The sequence below is a fragment of the Mobula hypostoma genome, chromosome 5 (assembly GCF_963921235.1).
Source record: "Mobula hypostoma chromosome 5, sMobHyp1.1, whole genome shotgun sequence".
Classification (NCBI taxonomy): Eukaryota; Metazoa; Chordata; class Chondrichthyes; order Myliobatiformes; family Myliobatidae; genus Mobula; species Mobula hypostoma.
The window spans coordinates 126,319,162-126,342,696 of NC_086101.1; the positions used below are offsets into that span (position 1 = coordinate 126,319,162).

At 41.7% G+C, this 23,535-nt stretch overlaps 1 protein-coding gene across 1 annotated transcript in view; it reads right to left on the reverse strand.

The window, feature by feature from the left end:
- The window catches only part of LOC134346296 (neuronal acetylcholine receptor subunit beta-2-like), a 49,955-nt gene that overhangs the window by 24,830 nt on the left and 1,590 nt on the right, over positions 1-23,535 (reverse strand). The window contains exons 2-3 of the mRNA XM_063047645.1: positions 9,554-9,699; positions 1,898-1,942 (exon numbers count right to left, since the gene is read on the reverse strand). Of these exons, the coding sequence (XP_062903715.1) occupies positions 1,898-1,942; positions 9,554-9,699 (191 nt within the window). The remainder of the gene's footprint in view (positions 1-1,897; positions 1,943-9,553; positions 9,700-23,535) is intronic.

Below are 23,535 nucleotides of genomic sequence, written 5' to 3' on the forward strand. Positions count from 1 at the left end.
AAAAAGTGATACAGCAGTACTAAATATTCCCGGTATTGTATTAATTATAATCAAAAACATTTAGAATCTTTAAATACATCTAGGATCAAACATGAGTCAAATTTATCATGAGAACTTCAGGCAATTGCCAGAGTTGTTTTTCTCCTGTTCTTCATCTGTTTTCTAATGTGCTGCACACCCCCTTCCTTTTGTTGAGACCATAGCCCCAGAATCTTAGCTATTATTCCATTTGTTCCAGTCATCATCCACCATTCATTTATTGGTGATCTCTCAGCTAACCAATGGGTAGTGTTATAGAGGTAGAAACAAGTGGTCCTTGTGATTGAGAGGATAAGAGTTTGAAACTGAGATTAAGAGTCATGTAGCAAACTGGGATTGTAGATAATCCCTCTCAATTTGACCTAGAGCCAAGGATAATGTTAATTTTAATGCAGCAGTTTCATAATTGGACCTTGGAAAAACTGTCTGATGATAAACAGGCAGCTGAAAGATTAAGGGAGGCTGTGGACAATTAAAACTGGGACCCATTAGTGTTTATGTGATCTTCAAAGGATATTACCAACTGCAGTTTGAGGAAGAGGAAAGGCCCATGAATTAGGAGACTCCAGAGAAAGGGTTGAGGGATTGAACTAAGAAGCCACAATAGAAACGCACACAAAATGGTGGAGGAACCCAGCAGGCCAGGCAGTATCTGTGGAACTGAATAAACAATTGGTATTTCAGGATGAGACATTGACAGTTTATTCATTTCCATAGAGCCTCTCTGACCTGCTGAGTTCCTCCAGCATCTCGTGTATATTGCTCTGGATTTCCAGCATCTGCAAAATCTCTTTTGTTTATGATTAGCCACAACAGAAGATGCTTTAGTTTTATGCTGATCAAGAGCTAGGCAATTCAAGAGCAAGTGAAAGCTGGCAAAATACTCCATGTCAGAAGGTACATGAGATTGTGAAGGTCAATGAGGGATCATTCACAGTGCTAATGACTCAACTGGAGTTACGTTCAAGGACTGGCAATGAGAGAGTGCCAAAGGGGAAATCTGAAAATGGGAATTCTCAGAAAAATGGCAAAGATTAGGCATCTAGGCAAGGAGATAGGGTTAAGTTTGCAAACACTAGGCGGGAGGGTGGGGTTTGACAGTAGAATTGTAGTTTTGAAAGGAAAAATTTGCAATTTCCAGTGCAACGAAGTTAGGAGCACAGGAGCTTACAGCAAATCAGGCAGGATGGTATGAAATGAGCTTGACGGAGGCTAAAAATGAGCTTAGAAATAGAGTGAGTAGAAACAGAAGGAAAATTTGAAGTGGTTTCATGACTAGTGTAGAGTAGGACCTTGGAAGAGATTTAACTTGGTGGTATGGAAGTGGGGATTTGGCAGGAGCAGCCAAATACACAAACTTGAGCATGGTGACAAAGAACTCACAGGAAACTCAAGATTTAACAGCAGCATAGATGAAGCAGCAGGAAAGGGTTTAAGCTATTACTGAAAGAAAGAGGCTGGGTATCACCTTCAACCTGAATATTAACCCTGATCCTTCAAAGCTTCTGTGTTCTGATTTAAAAACAGAGTAAGTTTCCATGCATCAGTAATTCACTTTAGTATCGCTGATGTATATCCATTATGGGCTCTTGGACACTCTTGATATAATGTAGGAAACCATACCTGTTATTTGCTTTTCATATCCTAGCACAGAGATAGAGTTAATTTCAATGTAACTTTCAGGGTGCATGTATATAAACTGTCACCTTCAGAACTGAACTGCTTGATTTTGTCCAGTCGTTTCATTGCACAATTCCAGGAAGAAAAGCTTAACAATTAAGACTTTATTCATCATACAATGTGTTTAATATCGTTCCTGTGTTTTAAACTTATCATCAATATAATAAATCGTACAAACCTGGGTGAGCCAAGCATTTGTGGTCATAATCTGTTCCCGCTCATTCTGGAGAAATATAAAAATCTTAATATTTATATCTGAACAAATTTACTCCAAAACAACACAAGTGAAGACATTTTATGGTACTGGCAAAATGAAAACACTGCATTCTTATTTAATTCACAGAACATGAAAATCAGCCCATGCTATCCAATTACACCCAAGGACCAATTAACCTACTAATCACTTTGACTATAGGTAAAAAAATGGAGGAGGTCCTGTCAAAAGAATACGATGAGTTAGGAAGGAAACTAAGAAGCAGGACTTCAAGGGTAGTAATCTTGGGACAGTGAGGATAAGAATAGAATGAGGTGGCAGGGATTCAGGTTTCTAGATATTTGGGACCTCTTCTAGGGCAGGTGGGACCTGTATGAAAGGGATTGGTTGCATTTGAATCCGAGGAGGACCAATATTCTTGGGGGCATGTTTACCAGAACTGTTGGGAGTGGTTTAAACCAATATGGCAGGAGGGTGGGAACCAGGATGTTAGAGGTAAGGATGAGCCAGCAGGTTTACAAGTAGATGATGGATATAACAAGAATGTAAGGAAGGAAAAGCCAACGATTGGGTACAAATATAGACAGAGCAAAGAGTTAAATTGTACCACAAAGGCTAAATTCAGAAGGGCGAAGACTGCAGGACTGGAGGTGTTGTACTTAAATGCGCGTAGCATTCGGAATAAGGTGAACAAACTCGTGGCGTAATTAGAGATTGGTAGGTATGATGATGTGGGTATCACAGAGTTGTAGCTGCAAGAGGGCCAAGGCTGGGAGCTTAACATCAAAGGATATACTTTGTATTGAAAGGACAGGGCAGGAAGGCATAGGTGGTGGTGTGGGTCTGTTGGAAATAGATGGAATTAAATTTTAGAAAGCGGTGACTTAGGGTCAGAGAATGTTGAGTCTTTGTGGGTAGAGTTAAGAAACTGCAAGGGTAAAAAAAAATTATGGATGTCATATATAGGCATCCAAATAGTAGCCAAGATGTTGGTTTGAGATAGCAAAGGGAACTGGGAAATGGCATGTAATAATGACACAAATGAAATGGGCGACTTTAATGGGCAAGCGGATTGGGAAAATCATGGCTGGTGTTGGATCGCAAGAGAGGGAATTTGCTGAATGCATACAAGATGGCTTTTTAGAGCAGCTTATGCTTGAATCTACTTGGAGAAAGGCTATCTTAGATTGGGTGTTGTGTAACAACCCAGACTTATTAGGGAGCTTAACGTAAAGGAACCCTTAAGAGGCAGTGATCATAATATGATTGAATTCATACTGCAATGTGAGAGAGAGAAGCATAAGTCACATTCATCAGTATCGCAATGGAATAAAAGGAATTACAGAGGCTTGAGAGAAAAGCTTGCCCGGGTGGATTGAAGGAGGATACTGGCAGGGATGGTAGAAGTTTCTGGAATAGTTCACAAGGCGCAGGATAGATAAGTCCCGCAGAAGAAGTAGTTCTCAGATGGCAAGGGTAAGCAACCATGGCCGACAAGGGAAGTTAAGGACTGCATAAAAGCCAAGGAAAGGGCATATAAGGTAGCAAAAGTTAATGGGAAGTTGGATGATTGAGAAGCTTTTAAATTCCAACAAAAAGCAACTAAAAATGCTATAAGAAGGGAAAAGATGAAATATGAGAACAAACTAGCCAATAATATAAAGCAGGATACCAAAAGTTTCCTTCAGTAATATACAGAAAAAAAAGGGAGTTGAGAATTGATATTGGACTATCGGAAAATGATGCTGTTGCGGTAGTAAAGGGGACAAAGAAATGGCAGATGAACTTAATGGGTACTATGCATCGATCTTCACTGTAGAAGACACTAGCAGTGTGCCGGGGTCTGTGAGTGGCAGGGAGCAGGAGTGAGTGACATTGGAATTACAAAGGAAAGAGCGCTAGGCAAACTCAAAGGTGGATAAGTCACCTGAGGTTGTTGGAGAGATAATGGATCCATTGGTCATGATCTTTTAAGAATCTCTTGATTCTGGCATGGTCCCAGAGGACTGTAAGATTGCAAATGTCACTCCACTCTTTAAGAAGGGAGGAAGGCAAACGAAAGGAAATTATAGGCCAGTTAGCCTAACCTCAGTGATTAGATAAGTGTTGGGAGTCGTATTAAGGATGAGGTTTCAAGATACTTAGAGACTAATGGTAAAATAAGTCAAAGTCAGCATGGTTTCTGTCAAGGAAAATCTTGCCTGACAAATCTGTTAAGAGTTCTTTGAGGAAATAACAAGCAGGGTGGACAAAGGAGAGGCAGTGGATGTCGTTTTCTTGGATTTTCAGAGAGTGTTTAATAAGGTACCACACATGAGGATGCTAAACAAGATAAAACACTATGACGTTACAGGAAAGCTACTGGCATGGATAGACGAATGGCTGACAGGCAGGAGGCAATGAGTGGGAATAAAAGGGGCCTTTTCTGGTTGGATGCCAGTGACTAGTGGTGTTCCTCAGGGGTCAGTATTGGGACCGCCGATTTTCATATTGTTTCTCAATGCCTTCAATAATGGAATTAATGGATTTGTCACAAAGTTTGCGGATGATACAAAGATAGGTGGAGGGGTAGGTAGTGCTGAGGAAGCAATGCGATTGCATCAGGAATTAGACAAAATGGAAGAACAGGCAAAACAACTGGTAGATGAAATACAGTGTTGGGAAATGTATGAAAATGCATTTTGGTAAAAGGAACAATAGTGCGGACTATTATCTAAATGAGGAGAAGGTTCAAACATCAGAGGTGCAGAGGGACTTAGGAGTCCTTGTGCAAGACTCCCAAAAGGTTGATTTACAGGTTGAGTTTGTGATAAAGAAGGCAAATGCAGTGTTGGCATTTATTTCAAGGGGAATAGAATATAAAAGCAAGGAGATCATGGTGAGCCTTTATAAGACTCAGGCCGCACTTAAGAGTATTGCCAATGGTTTTGGGCCCCATATCTCAGAAAGGATGTGTTGTAATTGGAGACAGTCCAGAGGATGTTCACGAGGATGATACTGGGAATGAAGGTGTTAACATATGAGAAGTGTTTGGCAGCTTTGGGCCTGTACTCACTGTAATTTAGAAGAATGTGGTGGCGGGGGGGTGGGGGTGGATCTCATTGAAACCTACCGAAAGTTGAAAGGACTAGATAGGATGGATGTGGAGAGGATGTTTCCTGTGGTGGGGTACCCAGAACCAGAGGGCACAGCCTTAGAAATGAGCGATGACCCTTTAGAACAGAGGTAAGGAGGAATTTTTATAGCCAGAGAGTAGTAAATCTGTGGACTGCACTGCCACAGACTGCAGTGGAGACCAAATCCATGTATATATTTAAGGCAGAAGTTGATCATTTCCTGATTGATCAGGGCATCAAAGGATATGGTGAGAAGGCAGCTGTATGGGGTTGAGTGGGATCCAGGATCAGCCATGATGAAATGGCAGAGCAGACTTGATGGGCTGAATGGCCTAATTCTGCTCCTATGTCTTATGGTCTTATGGTGCTACAAGGGGAACTGTCGCAGGAAAGCAGCATCCATATCAAGGATCTCCACCATTCAGGCCATGCTCCTTTTGGGCTGCTGCCATCAGGAAGGAGATATAGAAACAACAATACCCCTCAATCATCGGGCTCTTGAACCAGAGGGGAGAACTTCACTCAGCTTCAATCACTCCAACACTGAAGTGATCCCACAAACTATGGACTCACTTTCAAGGGCTCTATAACTCATTCTCAATATCTATTGCTCAGTTATTATTATCATTTCCTTGTTTTCTGTTTGTACTTGCACAACTTGTTGTTTTTTGTACATTGGATGTTTGCCTGTCTTGTATGCAGTTTTTCATCTATTCTGTTGTGTTTCTTTGTATTTACTGTGAATGCCCTCAAGAAAATGAATCTCAGGAGAGTATGTGGTGGAATATATGTACTTCCATAATAAATTTACTTTGATCTTTGAAATTTGACACAAAATTAGGAGGTGTTGTTGACAGTGAAGGCCGTCGTAGAATACAAAGAGATCTTGATCAGTTTGAGAAGTGCGCTGAAGAGTGTCAAATGAATTTCCATACGGACAAGTGTGAGGTGATGCACTTTGGAAAGTTAAACAAGTGTAGTAGGAATGGATGGTAAAGAACTATGGAATATAGTGAAAGATAGGTGTACAAGTGCATATTTGTTGAAAACGGCATCACAGGTAGACAGAGTGTAGAGAATGGCATTTAGCTCACTGGCCTTCACGGGTCAGGGTGATTTATAATATCATTGCCTTATTACTGCAGCATATTGTCCCAATTCCTATAATCTTTCCCAGGGTAGAAACATAGAAAACCTACAACACAATACAGGGCCTTCGGCCCACAAAGCTGTGCTGAACATGTCCTTACCTTAGAAATTACCTAGAGTTACCCATAGCCCTTTAATTTTCTAAGCTCCATATAACTGTCCAGGAGTCTCTTAAAAGACCCTATCGTAACTGCCTCCACCACCGTCACAGCAGCCCATTCCACACACTCACCACTCCGTGCGTAAAAAAACTTACCCGACTTCTCCTCTGTACCTACTTCCAAGTACCTTAAAACTGTGCCCTCTCGAGCTAGCCATTTCAGCCCTGGGAAAAAGCCTCTGACTATCCACACGATCAATGCCTTTCATTATCTTGTACACCTCTATCAGGTCACCTCTCAAAGGAAAAAAGACCGAGTTCACTCAACCTATTCTCATAAGGCATGCTTCCCAATCCAGGCAAAATCTTTAAAAATCCCCTCTGCACCCTTTCTATGACTTCCACATCCTTCCTATAGTGAGGTGACCAGAACTGAGCACAATACTCCAAGTGGAGTCTGACAAGAGTCCTATATAACTGCAATATTACCTCCTGGCTCTTAAACTCAATCCCACGATTGATGAAGGCCAATGCACCGTATGCTTTCTTAACCACAGAATCAACATGCACAGCAGGTTTGAGTGTCCTATGGAATCGGACCCCAAGTTCCCTCTGATCCGCCACACTGCCAAGAGACTTACCATTAATACTATATTCTGCCATCATATTTGACCAACCAAAATGAACTACCTCACACTTATCTGTGTTGAACACCATCTGCCACTTCTCAGCCCAGTTTTGCATCCTATCAATGTCCTACTGTAACCTCTGACAGCCCACCACACTATCCACAACACCTCCAAACTTTGTGTCATCAGCAAATTTACTAACTCATCCCTCCACTTCCTCATCCAGGTCATTGATAAAAATCACGAAGAGTAGGGGTCCCAGAACAGATCCCTGAGGCACACCAGTGGTCACCGACCTCCACACAGAATATGACCTGTCTACAACCACTCTTTGCCTTCTGTGGGCAAGCCAGTTCTGGATCCATAAAGCAATGTCCCCTTGGGTCCCATGCCTCCTTACTTTCTCAATAAGACTTGCATGGGGTACCTTATCAAATGCCTTGCTGAAATCCGTATACACTATATCTACTGCTTTACCTTCATCAGTGTGTTTAGTCAAATCCTCAAAAAATTTAATCAGGTTCGAAAGGCACAACCTGTCTTTCACAAAGCCATGCTGACTATTCCTAATCATATTATGCCTCTCCAAATGTTCATATATCCTGCCTCTCAGGATCTTCTCCATCAACGTATCAACTCACTGGTCTATAATTTCCTGGGCTATCCTACTCACTTTCCTGAATAATGGAACAACATCCGCAACCCTCCAATCCTCTACAACCTCTCCCGTCCCTATTGATGATGCAAGGATCATCGCCAGAGGCTCAGCAATCTCCTCCCTCGCCTCTCACAGTAGCCTGGGGTACATCTCATCCGGTCCCAGTGACTTATCCAACTTAATGCTTTCCAAAAGCTCCAGCACATCCTCTTTCTTAATATCTACATGCTCAAGCTTTTCAGTCCACTGTAAGTCATTCCTACAATCGCCAAGATCCTTTTCTGTGGTGAATACTAAAGCAAAGTACTCATTAAGTACCTCTGCTATCTCCTCCGGCTTTTCCACTGTCACACTTTATTGGTCTGATTCTCTCACGTCGTATCCTCTTGCTCTTCACATACTTGTAGAATGTCTTGGGGTTTTCCTTAATCCTGTCTGCCAAGGCCTTCTCATGGCCCATTCTGGCTGTCCTAAATTCTTTCTTAAGCTCCTTCCTGCTAAGTTTATAATCTTCTAGATCTCTATCATTCCCAAGTGTTTTAAACCTTTTGTAAGCTCTTCTTTTCTTCTTGACTAGATTTACAACAGCCTTTGTACACCACGGTTCCTGTACCCTACCATCCTTTCCCTGTATCATTGGAATGTACCTATGCAGAACTCCACGCAAATATCCCCTGAACATTTGCCACATTTTTTCCGTACATTTCCCTGAGAGCATCTGTTCCCAATTTACGCTTCCAAGTTCCTACCTGATAGCCTCATATTTTCCCTTACTCCAATTAATTGCTTTCCTAGCCTTTCTGTTCCTATCTCTCTCCAATGCTATGGTAAAGGAGATAGAATTGTGATCACTGTCTCCAAAATGCTCTCCCACTAAGAGATCTGACACCTGACCAGGTTCATTTCCCAATACCAGATCAAGTACAGCCTCTCCTCTTGTATGCTTATCTATATATTGTGTCAAGAAACCTTCTTGAACACACCTAACAAACTCCACCCCATCGAAACCTCTCGCTCTAGGGACATGCCAATCGATATTTGGGAAATTAAAATCTCCTACCATGACAACCCTGCTATTTTCACACCTTTCCAGAATCTGTCTCCCTATCTGCTCCTTGATGTCTCTGATACTATTGGGTGGTCTATAAAAAACACCCAGTAGAGTTATTGACCCCTTCATTAATGGGTAGGGGAGACCAAAACTATAGGGCATAGAATTAGGACCACAGCAGGAAGACTTAAAAGGGAGCTGAAGGGAAACGTTTTCAAGCAGAGGGTGGTGAGTTTGTGGAATGAACTGCTAGACATGCTTGAGGTGGTACAACAGCTTCACTTAAGAATCCGGATAGGTTCATGGAGGGACAGGGCTCAGCGGGGTATTGGGCAAACATAGAAAATTATATCTAGTTGCGTGGGAACTCTGGCTGGCATGGACTGTTCGGCCTGTATCTGTTCTGTACAGCTGCTGCATTTCTCTGACTAACAACCCAGCCGCTGGAGGAACTCAGCAGGCTGAACAGCATCTTGTATTGAGAACAAATAATCAATAGTTTGGGTCCTAACCCTGTAAGTGAACCGAGAACGAAAATGGGAAATGGTTAGTACAATAAGAGTGAGAGTGAAGCCAGAAGTGATTGAACACATTGATTGATGGATTGGAGTGTGGAAGGATGACAGGCAGATTGAGTTAGGTGGCGGGGGAGGGGAGGAGGGAGGAAAGGAGGCAAAGAATAAAAGATGGAGCCAGGAGGGGTGTGGAGAGGGTGAAGGTGGAGACAGCTGCTGGAGGGTGATACAGTAAGTGAGAAAACAAAGACTACCAAGTGCTGGAATCCAAGTGTTAATGGGAAGCATTAGGGAAGAGGTGACATGTATGTGAGCCAGAACCAGATGGCAACATTCAGAAAACAGACCTCTTCACAAAGTTCAATATCAAATGGATAATTTCAAACAAAGTAGTGTACTCACCACACTTATTAACTGTGAGAGGGACACCTTTATTGCAATAGTTACTATATCAGTACTGTTCTTTGCAGGTCTGATGAGCCGATTATAGCGATCAGCATGTAGGAGATAACTAGCTAAGCGTTCCTCTGTATTAGGAGGTAGAGCACCTGAAAGCAACAAAACAAAACAGGCACACTATCCTTTAACTGGTTCCATTTCTGTTTTGATTTATGGTGTAATTATGGTGCAGTCCTTCAGTGTTAAGAAATTAGAACACTCTTCTAATTTTAGTTTCTGGGTTTTTCTTTCCTAGCTCATCCTTGGTGAACAAACTCCTACTCCTCGGTCTAAATACACCATGGTGGAACTGGATGTTGAACTTCCTAACAGGCCTCAGATAGTCAGGATGCACAGCCACTCCTTCCTCCCCATCATCCCCAACACGGGTGCTCCCCAGGCTGTGGCCTGAGCCCACTGCTGTACACTCCACTCGCACACGATTGCACAGCCAGTCACCCAAGTAAACACATTGTCAAGTTCACCACTGACACACCGTGGTGATGCTTATCACCAACAACAATGAAACGGCCTACAGTGAGGAGTTGGAAGAGCCTGGGGCCTGCTGCAATGCAAATAACCTCTTCCTCAATGTCAAAAAGACAAAGGAGATGGTTATCGATTTCAAGAGAACTCACACCACTCACACTCCTCTTTTTATTGGCAGCACAGCAGTGGAAACTGTAAACAGTTTCAAACTCCTGGGAGTGCACATCTCACATCACATGGTCCCAGAAGACATTCTACACAACCAGGAAAGCTCCCCAACATCTCTACTTTCTGTGGAGGCTGATGAGAAAGGTCTGTGCACACGTATCGTCATGTCCTTCTACAGGTGTGCTGCAGAGAGCATCCGAGCAAGCTGCATCACTGTATGGTATGGAACTAGCATTGTGTGGACAGGAAGGCTCTACAAAGGGTAGTCCAAACTGCCCCAACGCATCATTGGCACCAGCCTTCTTCCATCAATATATACAGAAAGGTACCAGGAAATGGCTTGTAACATCATGAAGGATCCCACCCACCCTGCTCATAGACTGTTTGTCCCACTCCCCTCAGAAAGGAGGCTACGTAGCATCCATGCCAGGACCACCAGCAATGTTCTGCCTCAATTTTTTTTACAGCTGTGCAGACCAACCATTGCTCTGAGTTGGAAGTTTTTACCTGGTCTGATAAAACTGTGAGGCACTTGTTTGAGGCAACTGCTTTTTTTTAAATAGGCATACTATGAATATGTAGAATCACACCTGAATGCAAGAGAACAAAATAGGTACACTATCCTTTAACTTGTCAGCTTCATTAACAAAAATCACATACTTTTGATTACTTACCAAAAAAGTTAAAATATAGAATTTTTCACATCAAACAATCACAAACTACAATTCACAACACAAGTAAACAATGTCGGGCAGTGAAAACAACTAACAGGCAAAATGGCAAAAGTAAAATGTTTTGACAAGACAGTGACAAGGTTTATTAACTAGGAGCTGCTGACTTCCATTCTGTGTTTATTGTTACAATTTGTAATAGAGTTGTAATTTGAAAGAGTGACAATGTAAATACGTTGAAGATCTAAAAGGTTTCAAAGTAAAGGCTGTGATACATTTATTATTTATAAAATTTATGGATTTTATTAACACAATTAACCGCAGGGTATTTCACAATTATATTAACATAGACCAAAATTATATTAGCATAATTTAAAAATTATATTAACAATACATAAAAGAAAATTCCAGCTGCGCAGCAAAGGCTATGTGCATGGCCGCATCTCAGTTATTGTGCAGCTGTGCAACCACGCAGCTTAGTGGAAACAGTGGCCATCAGACTCAAAATCGGTTATTTTCCCCAAGCAGTAAGGCTGAAAAACACCTCCATCCACTGACCTACTCCCTCACACCCCGAACAACCACTACATTATCAATTCCTGTCAGTCAACTTATGTACAGACACTCCTGTACGTAGCATCATTTTAATACACAGAAAATCAATCTATGTTTAAAAGCTATCTTATGTATTTAGAGCAATTGTTTTTTTTAATTGTTGCATTCTCTATCTTAATGTGTTTTGTTTTCATGCTGCATTAGATCCAGAGTAACAATTATTTTGTTCTCCTTTACACTTATGTACTGGAAATGACATAAAACAATTTCGAATCTGGATCAGGGTAATCACAACGTATGGACTTCCCAATTTTTCTGAACAATTTCACCTATCTCCCTGCAAAGATGAATGAGGCCCTGATTCAGGTGGAAGGTAATAACTGTTCCTGAACATGGTGGTGTGGGACCTAAGGAAATAATGCCTTACTTGTAATTTCTAGTTTCCTCGTTATCAATTTTAAACCCTCCCCCTCCTAGTTATTCTGGCTTCTTCCCCTGCCTTTCCAGTCCTGATGAAGGGTCTCGGCTCAAAACAGCAACTCTTTATTCTTCTCCATAGATGCTGCCTGAACCACTGAGTTCCTCTAGCATGTTGTGTGTATTACTCTGCAATTCAAGCATCTGCAGAATCATTTGTGCTTATGGTTTGCACATTACACTCCTGTTGAACTTCAATAAATCACAATTTATTTTTCATAAGGCCTTGTTCTAAGACTAAGACTAACTTTCCAACAGACTGATATCCTTGTCTCCATTAATGCCCCAACAAATTACAGACCTTCACAATAAAATTCCCATATTGTACCTCGCCTAAGGACTACATAATACCTTCAAGTACAGATTCGTCTTCACCAGTTCTACGACTGAGCTATGCCTTAAGACTATAAGACATAGGAGCAAAATTAAGCCATTCAGCCCATTGAGTCTGCTCCACCGTTCTACCATGGCTAATTTATTATCCCTCTCAACACCATTTGCCTGATTTCTTCCCGTAACCTCTGACACTCTTAATCAGAAACCTATCAACCTCTGCTTTAAATATACCAATGTCTTGGCCTCCACAGAGGATTCCGTAGTTTCACCACCTTCTAGCTAAAGAAATTCCTCCTCATGTCCTTTTAAAGAGAAGTCCTTGTATTCTGATGCTATGCCCTCTGGTCCTAGACTCCCCCACTCTAGGAAACATCCTCTCCACACCCACTCTATCTAGGCTTTTCAATGCTGGCTGAGTTTCAATGAGTTCCTCTCTCATTCTTCTAAAGTCCAGTGAGACAGACCCAGAGACAACAAGCACTCCTCATACATTAAAACGAGAAAACCTGCAAACGATGGGAATCCAAAAGAACTCAGCAAGCCAGGCTTTAACTATGGAATGAGTAAACAGTCAACGTTTCAGGCCAAGATGAAGGGTCTCAGTCTGAAACGTTGACTGTTTACTCTTTTCCATAGATGCTGCCTGGCCTGCTGAATTCCACCGGAATTTTCTGTGTATTCCTGTTATGTTAACCCTTTCATTTCCATGATCATTCTCATGAACCTCCTCTGGACCCGCTCCAATGTCAGCTCATTTCTTTATATATAGGCATCCATTAGTCCATGAGACCATGGATTTGTGCCTTGGAATGTTTCCAGGGCGCAGGCCTGGGCAAGGTTGTATGGAAGACCAGCAGTTGCCCATGCTGCAAGTCTCCCCTCTCCATGCCACCAACGTGAAGGGCATTAGGAACCATACAGCTTGGCACCAGTGTCGTCCCAGAACAATGTGTGGTTCAGTGTCTTGCTCAAGGATGCAAACGCTGCCTCAACCAAAGCTCGAACTAGCGACCTTCAAGTCACTTGATGAATACCTTAACCACTTGGCCATGCGCCAACATTTGCCAGCACATATTTTCTTAGATAAGGCGTCCAAAACTGCTCAAAATATTCCAAGTGCAGTCTTACAAATATCCCATAAAGCCTCAGAATTATATCCTTGGTGGTATTATATAACAACATTATTGTTCTAGTCCTCTCAAAATGAAAGCTAACATTGCATGACATTGTGGGGATCATTGAGACATAGCTGAAAGAAGATCATAGTTGGGAGCTTAACATCCAAGGATACACTTTGTATCAAATGGACAAGCAGGTAAGCAGACGGGGTGGGATGGCTCTGTTGGTAAAATATCCATTAAAATGAAATCATTAGAATGAGGTGACAATAGGATCAGAAGACATATAATCCTTGTGGGTAAAGCTGACAAACTACAAGGGTAAAAAGACCATGATGGAAGTTTTATACAAGCCTCCAACTAGTAGCCAGGATGTGGGATACAAATTACAAAGGGAGATAGAAAAGGTATGTAAAAAAAGCAATGTAATGATAGTCATGGGGGATTTCAATATGCAGGAAGATTGGGAAAATCAAGTAGGTGCTGGATCACAAGAGTGGGAATTTGTAGATTGCCTATGAAATGGCATTTTAAAGCATCTTTTGGCTGAGCCCACTAGGAGAAAGACAATACTGGATTGGCCAATCAGCCAATCTTCAATCTATGTTAGTATCGTTCCTGTAATACCATAGACTGTTACCTTATTAAGTAGCCTCATGTGTGGCAATTCTAAAAGGCCTCTGTAAATCCAAATAAACAACATAGACCAGTGGTCCCCAACTTCCGGGCTGCGGACCGATACTGGGCCGCGAAGAATGCAGCGGTGCAGCGGTAGCCGGAACTGGCATTGGAAAGGATCCAGAGCAGATTCATGAGAATAATTCTGGGAACGAAAGGGTTAAAGTATGAGGAGCATGTGATGGCTCTGGATCTGTAGTCACTGGAGTTTAAAAGGATGACAGGGGATCTCATTGAAACCTATCAAATATTGAAAGGCCTGAACAATGCGCATGTGGAGAGGATGTCTTGGATGCCCATTTAGAACTGAGATGAGAAGCTATTTCTTCAGCCAGAGGGTGGTGAATCTGAGGAATTCAATGTCACAGACAGTGGTGAAGGCCAAGTCATTGAGTATGTTTAAAGCAGATCTTGATAGATACTTGGTTAGTCAGAGTGTCAAAGGTTACGAGAAAAAGACAGGAGAATAGGGTTGAGAGTAATAATAAAGCTGCAATGATGGAATGGCGGAGCAGTCTCAATGGGCCGAGTGGCCTATGTCTTATGCTCTTACTACCGATTCAATCTGCAAGTTCCTGCACGAGGATTCCCAAGAGCCTTTGCACATCTGATTTCTGAATTTTCTCCCCATTTAGAAAATAGTGTACACCTTTATATCTTCTGCCAAAGTGCATGACCATACACTTCCTAACACTACATTCCATCTGTCACTTCATTGCCCATTTTCCTAATCCGTCCAAGTTTTTCTGTGGGTACTCTGCTAGGGCCACATGACATGACCCCGCGCCTAAATTTGCATCATCCACAAACTTGGCCACAAAGCCATCAATTCCATCGACCAAATCACTGACATATAACATAAAAAGAATCAGTCCCAAAACAGACCCCTGTGGAACACCACTGGTCACTGGCCGTGAAGCAGAAAAGGCCCTCTTTATTCCCACTCTTTGCTTCTTGCCAGTCAGTCAATCTTCTGCCAGTGCCATTGGATCCATGTGGAGAATTCCCAAAATGAAACTGTGGATCAGATAAAACAATCTCCGTATCCCTGGATCCTCTTTGGCTTTAAGCGAGCCTCCCTCTGATGCCTGCTGGTGAATAAAGTATGTTAAAACTCTGTTTTGGCAAGGAAAAAGGATCAATCTTTCTGGGAGAGGAATTCTGTTGTTGTACAAGCCACAGGTCAGGATAGAACATGAGTTGCTAAGGAAGCAACTCGATTAGCCACCGTGCTCATTTGTTAAGTACATTCCAGATAGGTTGATAGGTTTGAGATATTAAGGAAGTCAAGGGACATGGGGTTGGTACAAAAAAATAGTGCTTGGGCACAAGATCAGCCAGGATTTTACTGAATGACAGAGTGACCAAATGGCCTCTTCCTGTTTCTATTTCTAATGTTACATTCTGTTAATTTGGTGCTTGAATTTATTTTTGACAAATCTGTCATCTTAGGAAGTAATCTTGCAAATACTGTACTATTAGCCTTGCAAGTACTTTACAGCAGGTATTGTATTCTTGAGTAACAGTACCAAAACTGTATAGAATAAGCCAGGTATGGTTCTAAGGCTCTAATCGTAAGATGTCTTTACACCTGTATTCAATCCTCTTGCAATAAAAACTATCATTCTATTTTCCTTCCTGTCTGCTGTATCTGCTGTTGGCTTTCAGCGATTTCTGTACAACAATACTATTAGAGAATTGGCTTATTACTGCCTACTTGTTTGCTCTCCTTCCTATATTCTTGCCAATGCGATCCATCGATCCAAATGTCGGGAACAGAGTTCAACAAATAGCCTGTACTCTACATTTTATTTAGTACCAACAACCAGATGTCTTTTCTACATCTTACTTACATTGTACCTTACTGTGTTTTCAACATACCCAGTTGCATCTGGCCAATGAATTATTGCAGAAGTACATCCTATAATTACAAACATAAATGTGATACAACACGCAAATTGCTGGAGGAACTCATTGGGTCAGACAGCATCTATAGAGCAAAATGGACAGGCAGTATTTCTAGTCAAGACACCTCATCTGTACTGAAGGTTCTCAACCCAAACCATCAACTGCCCATTTCCCTCCATAGATGTTGTCTGACCTGCTGACTTCTCCAGGACATTGTGTGTTGCTCCCAATTCCAGCATCTGCAGTCTTTTGTCTCCACAAATATGGTAGCCAGTTCTTACACATCATGTGCTCAAGTTTATAAGTGAGATTTATTTTCTTTCTGTGACAGTTTAATATACACTCAGTGGCCTCTTTATTAGGTACATGTGTACACATGCTTGTTAATGCAAATATCTAATCAGCCAACCATTTGGCAGCAACTCAATGCATAAAAGCATGCAGACATGGTCAAGAGGTTCAGTTGTTGTTCAGACCAAATATCAGAATGGGGAGGAAATGTGATCTAAGTGCCTTTGACCATGCAATGATTGTTGATGCTAGACAGGGTAGTTTGAGTATCTCAGAAACTGCTGATCTCCTGGAATTTTCATGTACAACAGTTTACGGAGAAAGGTGCAAAAGAAAGTAATCCTGCGAGTGGCAGTTCTGTGGGAAAATGCACCTTGTTAATGAGAGGTCAGAGGAGAATGGCCAGGCTGCTTCAAAGTGACCAGAGTAACTCAAATAACTACGCATTACAACAGTGGTGTGCAGAAGAGCTTCTCTGAATGCACATCAAGCCTTGAAGTAGATGGGCTACAGCAGAGAAAGTGAACGAACATATACTCAATAGCCATTATGTTGGTACAGGAGATACTCAACAAAGTAGCCACTGAGTGTTAGCAGGGATTTTATCGGTAATAATGTGTAGCGCTCTGTAACTATGGACCTATCAATGAATTATATAATTGGGTTCTGGAAGGGTCAGCTGCAGGGTTTACTTCTGCTTGCTCTGTAATGGGTCCAATGAGCAAGAATTCCTGCTTTAAATCATTTCACCTCTTGCAGCAGATGTCACCCGCACTTTATCAAGTCTGCTCAATTGGTTGTACTTCTCACCTGGTATACAGGCAGAGACTAAGGACCATGGTGAGGACTGCGAAGGTATGGTCAAGGGATATGGCATACGGAGAGAAACTGCTTTGAATTTGGTGCACAGGGATTCATCTTTGGATCTGGTTGAACATGTCCCAGTTGTCAATGACTTTGTCAAGACCTACTTGAATGAGCATGTGCCTTCAGGTAGGTCCAATAAGTTGGTGTCAGACATGGTACAGTATATGGTTTGAGTATCTTGGAAACTGCTGATCTGGAATTTTCACACACACCGTCTCTAGAGTTCACAGAGAATAGTGAGAGAAACAAAATACATCCAGTGAGCAGCAGTTCTGTGGGGAAACCTCTTGTTAATAAGAGAAGTCCCAGGCGAATGGCCAGACTCGTTCAAGCTTACAGGAGGGTGACAGTAACTCAAGTAACCACATGCTACAACTGCGGTGTGCAGAAGAGCATCTGTGAACGCACAACACGTCAAACCTTGAACTGGATGGTCTACAGCAGCAGGCAGCCCTGAACATAACGTAGTGGCCACTTCATTAGGTATAGGTAGTACCGAATAAGTGGCCACTGAGTGTATGTGACAGTTTATCTGTTAACATTACTGAACCAAGCACGCAGGCCACATTTCATCAATAGAGCACTCCAAGTTTTTATCTGCATGTGCATTAAAGTTTTGATTTAGCCCTCACAGTCGGTCAGATGTTCTAAAGAACATGCAGAAAGGACTAACTAGAATAGTCTGTAGACCTAAAAATTTCAGCTGTGTTTTTATCCTTGAAGAGAAACTTGGTGGAGGTCTATAAGGGCAAATAGAGTGCAATTGTTGCCATTGGTTGATAGTTTAAAGACTACAGAATACAAGAGTTAAATGTGAAAGATAAAAGATGTAGCAGCAAACAAAAATATGGAGGAACTCAGCAGGTCAGGCAGAAATGTGAGGGGAAGTGGACAGCCGATGTTTTGGTTAAGACCTTTCATCTGGACCAAAGAGTGAGAGGGGATTGAGAAATGAAGAAAAATAACTTACAGCATTTTGCAGAGACTAATTATGATCTGGGACTGCATGGTAGAAATAAAGGGAAAACAATCTGCAGTGCTACAAGAGTGAGGAGATGTGACAGATGGGATTCTGTTTCGATCTGACGGGCCAAATGAGCTCTGAATCTATGATCTGATTGTTGTTAAATCCTGTCAGCTGAATTACATAATTTACTTCTTAGCCTACACAAAATGAATAGCAAATTACTGCTTAAGTAAAATATTGTTACTTCTAAATATATTAAAATTGTCAAATTTTAATTTATGAAAAGCACTTTTGGCTATTTTAACAGATGCAAAAATATATCTTACAGTTGTATCAGATATACAAATTAATATATACTGCTAGTTGTGAATACATTTCCCTGGGGCATAAATGCACTTCTATTCATGAACCAATCTTCATTCAGTAGGACTACAAATTGAGTTTAAGCTTTATGTTTATCTAACCTCCTGTTGCTTTGATATCCTATATTAAATGAATGAATGAAGAATGTTGATCTAAAATAAGGCCAGAAAACATAGGAAGAGAATTGGGCTATTCGACCCATTGAGTCTGCTCCACCATTAGATCAAGACTGATTTATAATCCCTCTCAACCCTATTCGCCTTCCTTCTTCCAGAAACCTTAGACAATCTTACTAATCAAGAACCTATCAACCCCCACGTTAAATATACTCAATTACTTGGCCCCCATAAGCATCTGTGGCATCTGTGGCATTAAATTCCAGATTCACCTCCCTCTTGCTAAAGACATTCCTTTGCATCTCTGTTCAAATGGTACATCTCATGGCTGTGCCCGCTGGTCCTAGACTCTCCCAGAATACTTCAAATGTGCTCTGATGAATGTATTATCAAGCCTCAGCATTAGCATTACATCTTTACTTTTATATTTTATATTTTAGACCTCTTGAAATAAACACTAACGTTGCTTCTGTCTTCCTTACTATCAACTCAACTGCAAGTTAACATCCCTGCACTAGGACTCCCAAGCCTTTGTGCACATCTGATTTCTCAATTCACTCCCTGTTTAGAAAATAGTCTATGCCTTTATTCCTTCTACCAAAATGTATGACCATACATTTTCCAACATTGTTTTCCGTCTACCATTTCTCTGCCCGTTCTCCTAATCTGTCTGCAGACTTGCTGCTTCCTCAAAACTACCTGTCTCTATACTATTCACTAACTTAACCACAAAGTCAATAATACCATGTTCCAGATCATTAACATTAGACCCAGTATTAACCCTTGTGGAATGCCACTAGTCACCGGTAGCCAAGCAGAAAAGGTCCTCTTTATTCGCACTCTTTGCCTTCTGCCGGACAGCCAATCTTCTGTCCATTCTATTATATTTCCTGTAATACCATGGGCTCTTACCTTGTTTAGCAGCCTCATGTATGGTGTCTTGTTAAAGACCTTTTGAATATCCAAGCAAACAACATCCATTGACAGCCCTTTGTCTATCCCGTCTGTTATTTCCTCAAAGAATTCCAACAGATTAGTCAGGCAAGATTTCTCCTAAAGGAAACCATGCTGACTTTGGCCTATTTTATCACGTGCTTCCAAGTATCCTGAAAACTTATCTTTAGTAATAGACTCTAATAATGCCAACCACTGAAGGAAGGTTAACTGGCTTTAATTTCTTTCCTTTTGTCTCCCTCCCTTCTTAAAGAATGGAGTGGCATTTGCAGTTTTCCAGCCCTCAGGAACTATGTAAAAAACCTAATGTTTCTTCAATGATCAATACTAATGCATCCACAATCTTTTCAGCTACCTCTTTAAAACCTTGGAGTACAGTCCATCTGGTCCAGGTGATCTATCTTTCTTCAGACCTTTCAGCTTCTCAAACATTTTCTCCTTATTAATACTGACTCACATCTTCCCTCTGACATTCTCAAATTTCTGGCATGCTGCTGATGTCTTCTACAGTGAAGACTGGCACAAAAATTATTATTCAGTTCATCCACCATTTTTGTGGTCCATTACTTATTCTCCAACATGTTTTCCAGCAGTCCAATGTATACAGACATCACACCTCTCCCGGAACTTCCGGGAGTCTCCCGCATATTAATAGTGGCTCACTGATGCCCGCAAATTATATACAATATCACAGAAATCAATTTTTTTGAGAGCGAGTGAGAGAAAAGCAAGAGAGAGTGTGAGAGCGACCACGAAAGAGAGCGCGCGCGAGAGAGCGAAGGCAAGCGAGCGCGCGAGCGAGAATGCGAGAGAGAAAGCAAGAGCGCGTGAGCGACCACGAGAGAGAGAGATAGCGCGCGCCATGGCAGAGTGTTCCAAAAAATATATAAAACGTACGTCACCCCAGACTACACTGAAGTGTACCCCTGCCTAATAGGGGTCAAAATAATGACAGTGTTGCTCGCTGCACTGTTTGCAACAGTGACTTTTCTATTGCCCATGGTGGGTTCAGACTGTAAAAGACATGTTGAGGTGAGTTTAACAGGTGTCATTCATTCATTAGCATAGCTAACATTATTTAAACTAGCTGGTCAGCTGCTAAGGAGCTACTCTATTGCAGACATCCCACCTCTCCCGGGAGTCTTCCACAAATTGATGGTGCTACCTCCCTGAAATGAGTTTTTGCAGGGTGGGATGTCTGATGTATACTCTTGCCTCCCTTTTATTCTATATATCTGATAAAATTTTTGCTATCCTCTTTTATATTATTAGTGAAGTTAACTTTATATTTCATCCTTTTTCTCCTTTTTGCTTTTTAGTTGCCTTTTGTTGTTTTATAAAGCTTTCCAATGCTCAAGCTTCCCACTACTTTTTGTTATATTGTATATCCTCTCTTTTGCTTTTATGCAGTCTTTGACTTTCCTTGTCAGCCACAGTTACCTTCCTTCAGAGTGCTTCTTTTGTGAGATAGAGTGATCCTACATTTTCCAAATTACTTCCAGAAACTCCAGCCACAGTTGTTATACCATAATTCCTGCTGGTTTCCCCTTCCAAACAAATTTGGCTAGCTGCTCTGTCGTCACTCTGTAGTTATCTTTACTCTACAGTAATGCTGACATATCTGATTTGAGCTTCTCCCTCTTGAACTCCAGGGTGAATTCCATATTCTGATCACTGGCTCCAAAAGGTTCCTTTACCTTAAGCTCCCTAAACAATTCTTGTTCATTATAAATTATCCAATCTAGAACTAGTGGGCTGATCTAAACAGCCATTTTGAAGAGATTCTACAAGCTTCTTCTCTTGTGATCCAACACCAATATGAATTTTACAATCCACCTGCTTACTAAGCACCCATCTGCCTCATGGCCGTTTTAACATTGCCCTTTTTACATGTCTTTTCTATCCCACTTTGTAATTTGTACCCCACATCTTGGCTACTGTTTGAAGACCTGTATGTAACACTAATCAGGGTCTTTTTACCCTTGAGCTTCCTAATTTTTCCCACAAGCATTCTACATCTTCTGATCTTATGGCACTTTTTCCTAAGAATATGATTTTGGTTTTTTTTTTACCAACAAAGCTACCTTACCCAACCCTGCCCACCTATCTGTACTTTTGATATTTTATGTCTCCTTGATGTTAAGCTCCCAGGTGACTTACTTTCAACCTGCCTCCTGAAAGACAGTGTGCAGGTAACTCTCCCATGCCCTGTTGCATTGCGCTGTTTGAAGCACAGATTCCAGTTCATAACTTTGAGCCTGAGATCCCCGAGCAACTAACACTTGCTGCAGATGTGGTCATCAGGAATCACAGTGGGGTCCATCATCTCCGACATCTTGCAGCTACAACACATCACCCGATCATGCATCCTTACTTTAGTTATAATTTGATATCCTTTTAGTCAACTGCTCTAAAAATAACCTTGCCTGCTTCTCACCTGTGGCTCCTTGCTGAAACCTTTTGAGGCAAAGCCTCAAACTTCAGACTTGAACCCTGGCCCATTCATTATTGACCGAACCAACAGAGCCCTTGGAACCTTTGCCACCACCTCTTCTCACTGAAGCTGTTAGAACAGGGGTTCCCAACCATTTTTATGCCATAGATAAATACCATTAAGCATGGGATCCATGGACCCCAGGTTGGGAACCCCTGCTCTAGGGGTAAGCCTCAGTTTTCCACTTTAACTCTGTTTACTCTAATAATGCCACTCCCATATTGGCCGCTCCATTTAAACCTAATTTCTTTTTATTAAGCCAAGTGAAACCCACACACAATGACACTTGTTCTTTTCAATGGTTTCTCTTGCCACTACCAAGGGAAACCAACGTGAAATGAACATAACATTCCCATTGTTAATGTAAGAGACTAAAGGTGCTGGAATCTGGAGCAAAAAAATCAGTGGGTCAGGCAGCCTCTATGGAGGGAAAAGGACAGTTGACTTTGGTTGTCAAAGCTCTTCATCTGGACAACAATGAAGATGAAGTGTCCAGGTGAAGGGTCGCAACCTGAAATTTTGACTGTCCATTTCCCTGCATTGATATTGCCTAGCACTCTGAGTTCCTCTAACCACTTCTTTTTGTTTTGCTCACTTGCTCAAAGTCTGGATTCATTTTAACACGACACAGATAAGTTTTACTGACTGAGAACAAGCTGCTTTTAGTTAAATTGCTAACCAAAACCCAAGTAAAATCCTGACGATTCTCAATCTTTCTTCCAAAGTTTGCAGACAACACAAAGATAGGTGGAGGAGCAGGTAGTGTTGAGGAAGCAGAGAGGCAACAGAGGACTTAGACAGATTAGGAGAATGGGCAAAGAAGTGGCAGATGGAGTGCTATTTTGGGAAGTGTATGGTCATACACTTTGGTAGGAAAAATAAAAGTAGAGACTGCTTTCTAAATTTTAAAAAATACAAAAAAAACTGAGGTGCAAAGGGACTTGGGAGTCCTTATGCTGGCTCCCTAAAGGTTAATTTGCAGGTTGAGTCCGTGGCGAGGAAGGCAAATGCAATGTTAACAATCATTTTGAGAGGATTAGAATGTAAAAGCAAGGATGTAATTTTAAGGCACTGCTGAGGCTTATTTGGTGTATTATGAGCAGCTTTAGGGTCTTTATCAAAGAAAGGATGCACTGACATTGGACAGGATTCAAAGTACGTTCACAAAAATTTTTCTGGGATTTAACAACTTATCATATGAGGAGTGTTTGATGGCTCTGGGCCTGTACTCACTGCGCCCAGCACATAATTCTCCGCAATTTCAGCCATCTCCAATGGGATCCCACCACCATGCAGATATTTCCCTCCCCCCCACCACTTTTTGCTTTCCGCAGGATTTGCTCCCTTGTCCATTCATCCCTCCCCACTGCCCACTGATCTCCCTCCTGGCACTTATCCTTGCAAGTGGAACAAGTGCTACACCTGCCCCTACACCTCCTCCCTCACTACCATCCAGGGCCCCAAACAGTCCTTCCAGGTGAGGTGACACTTCAC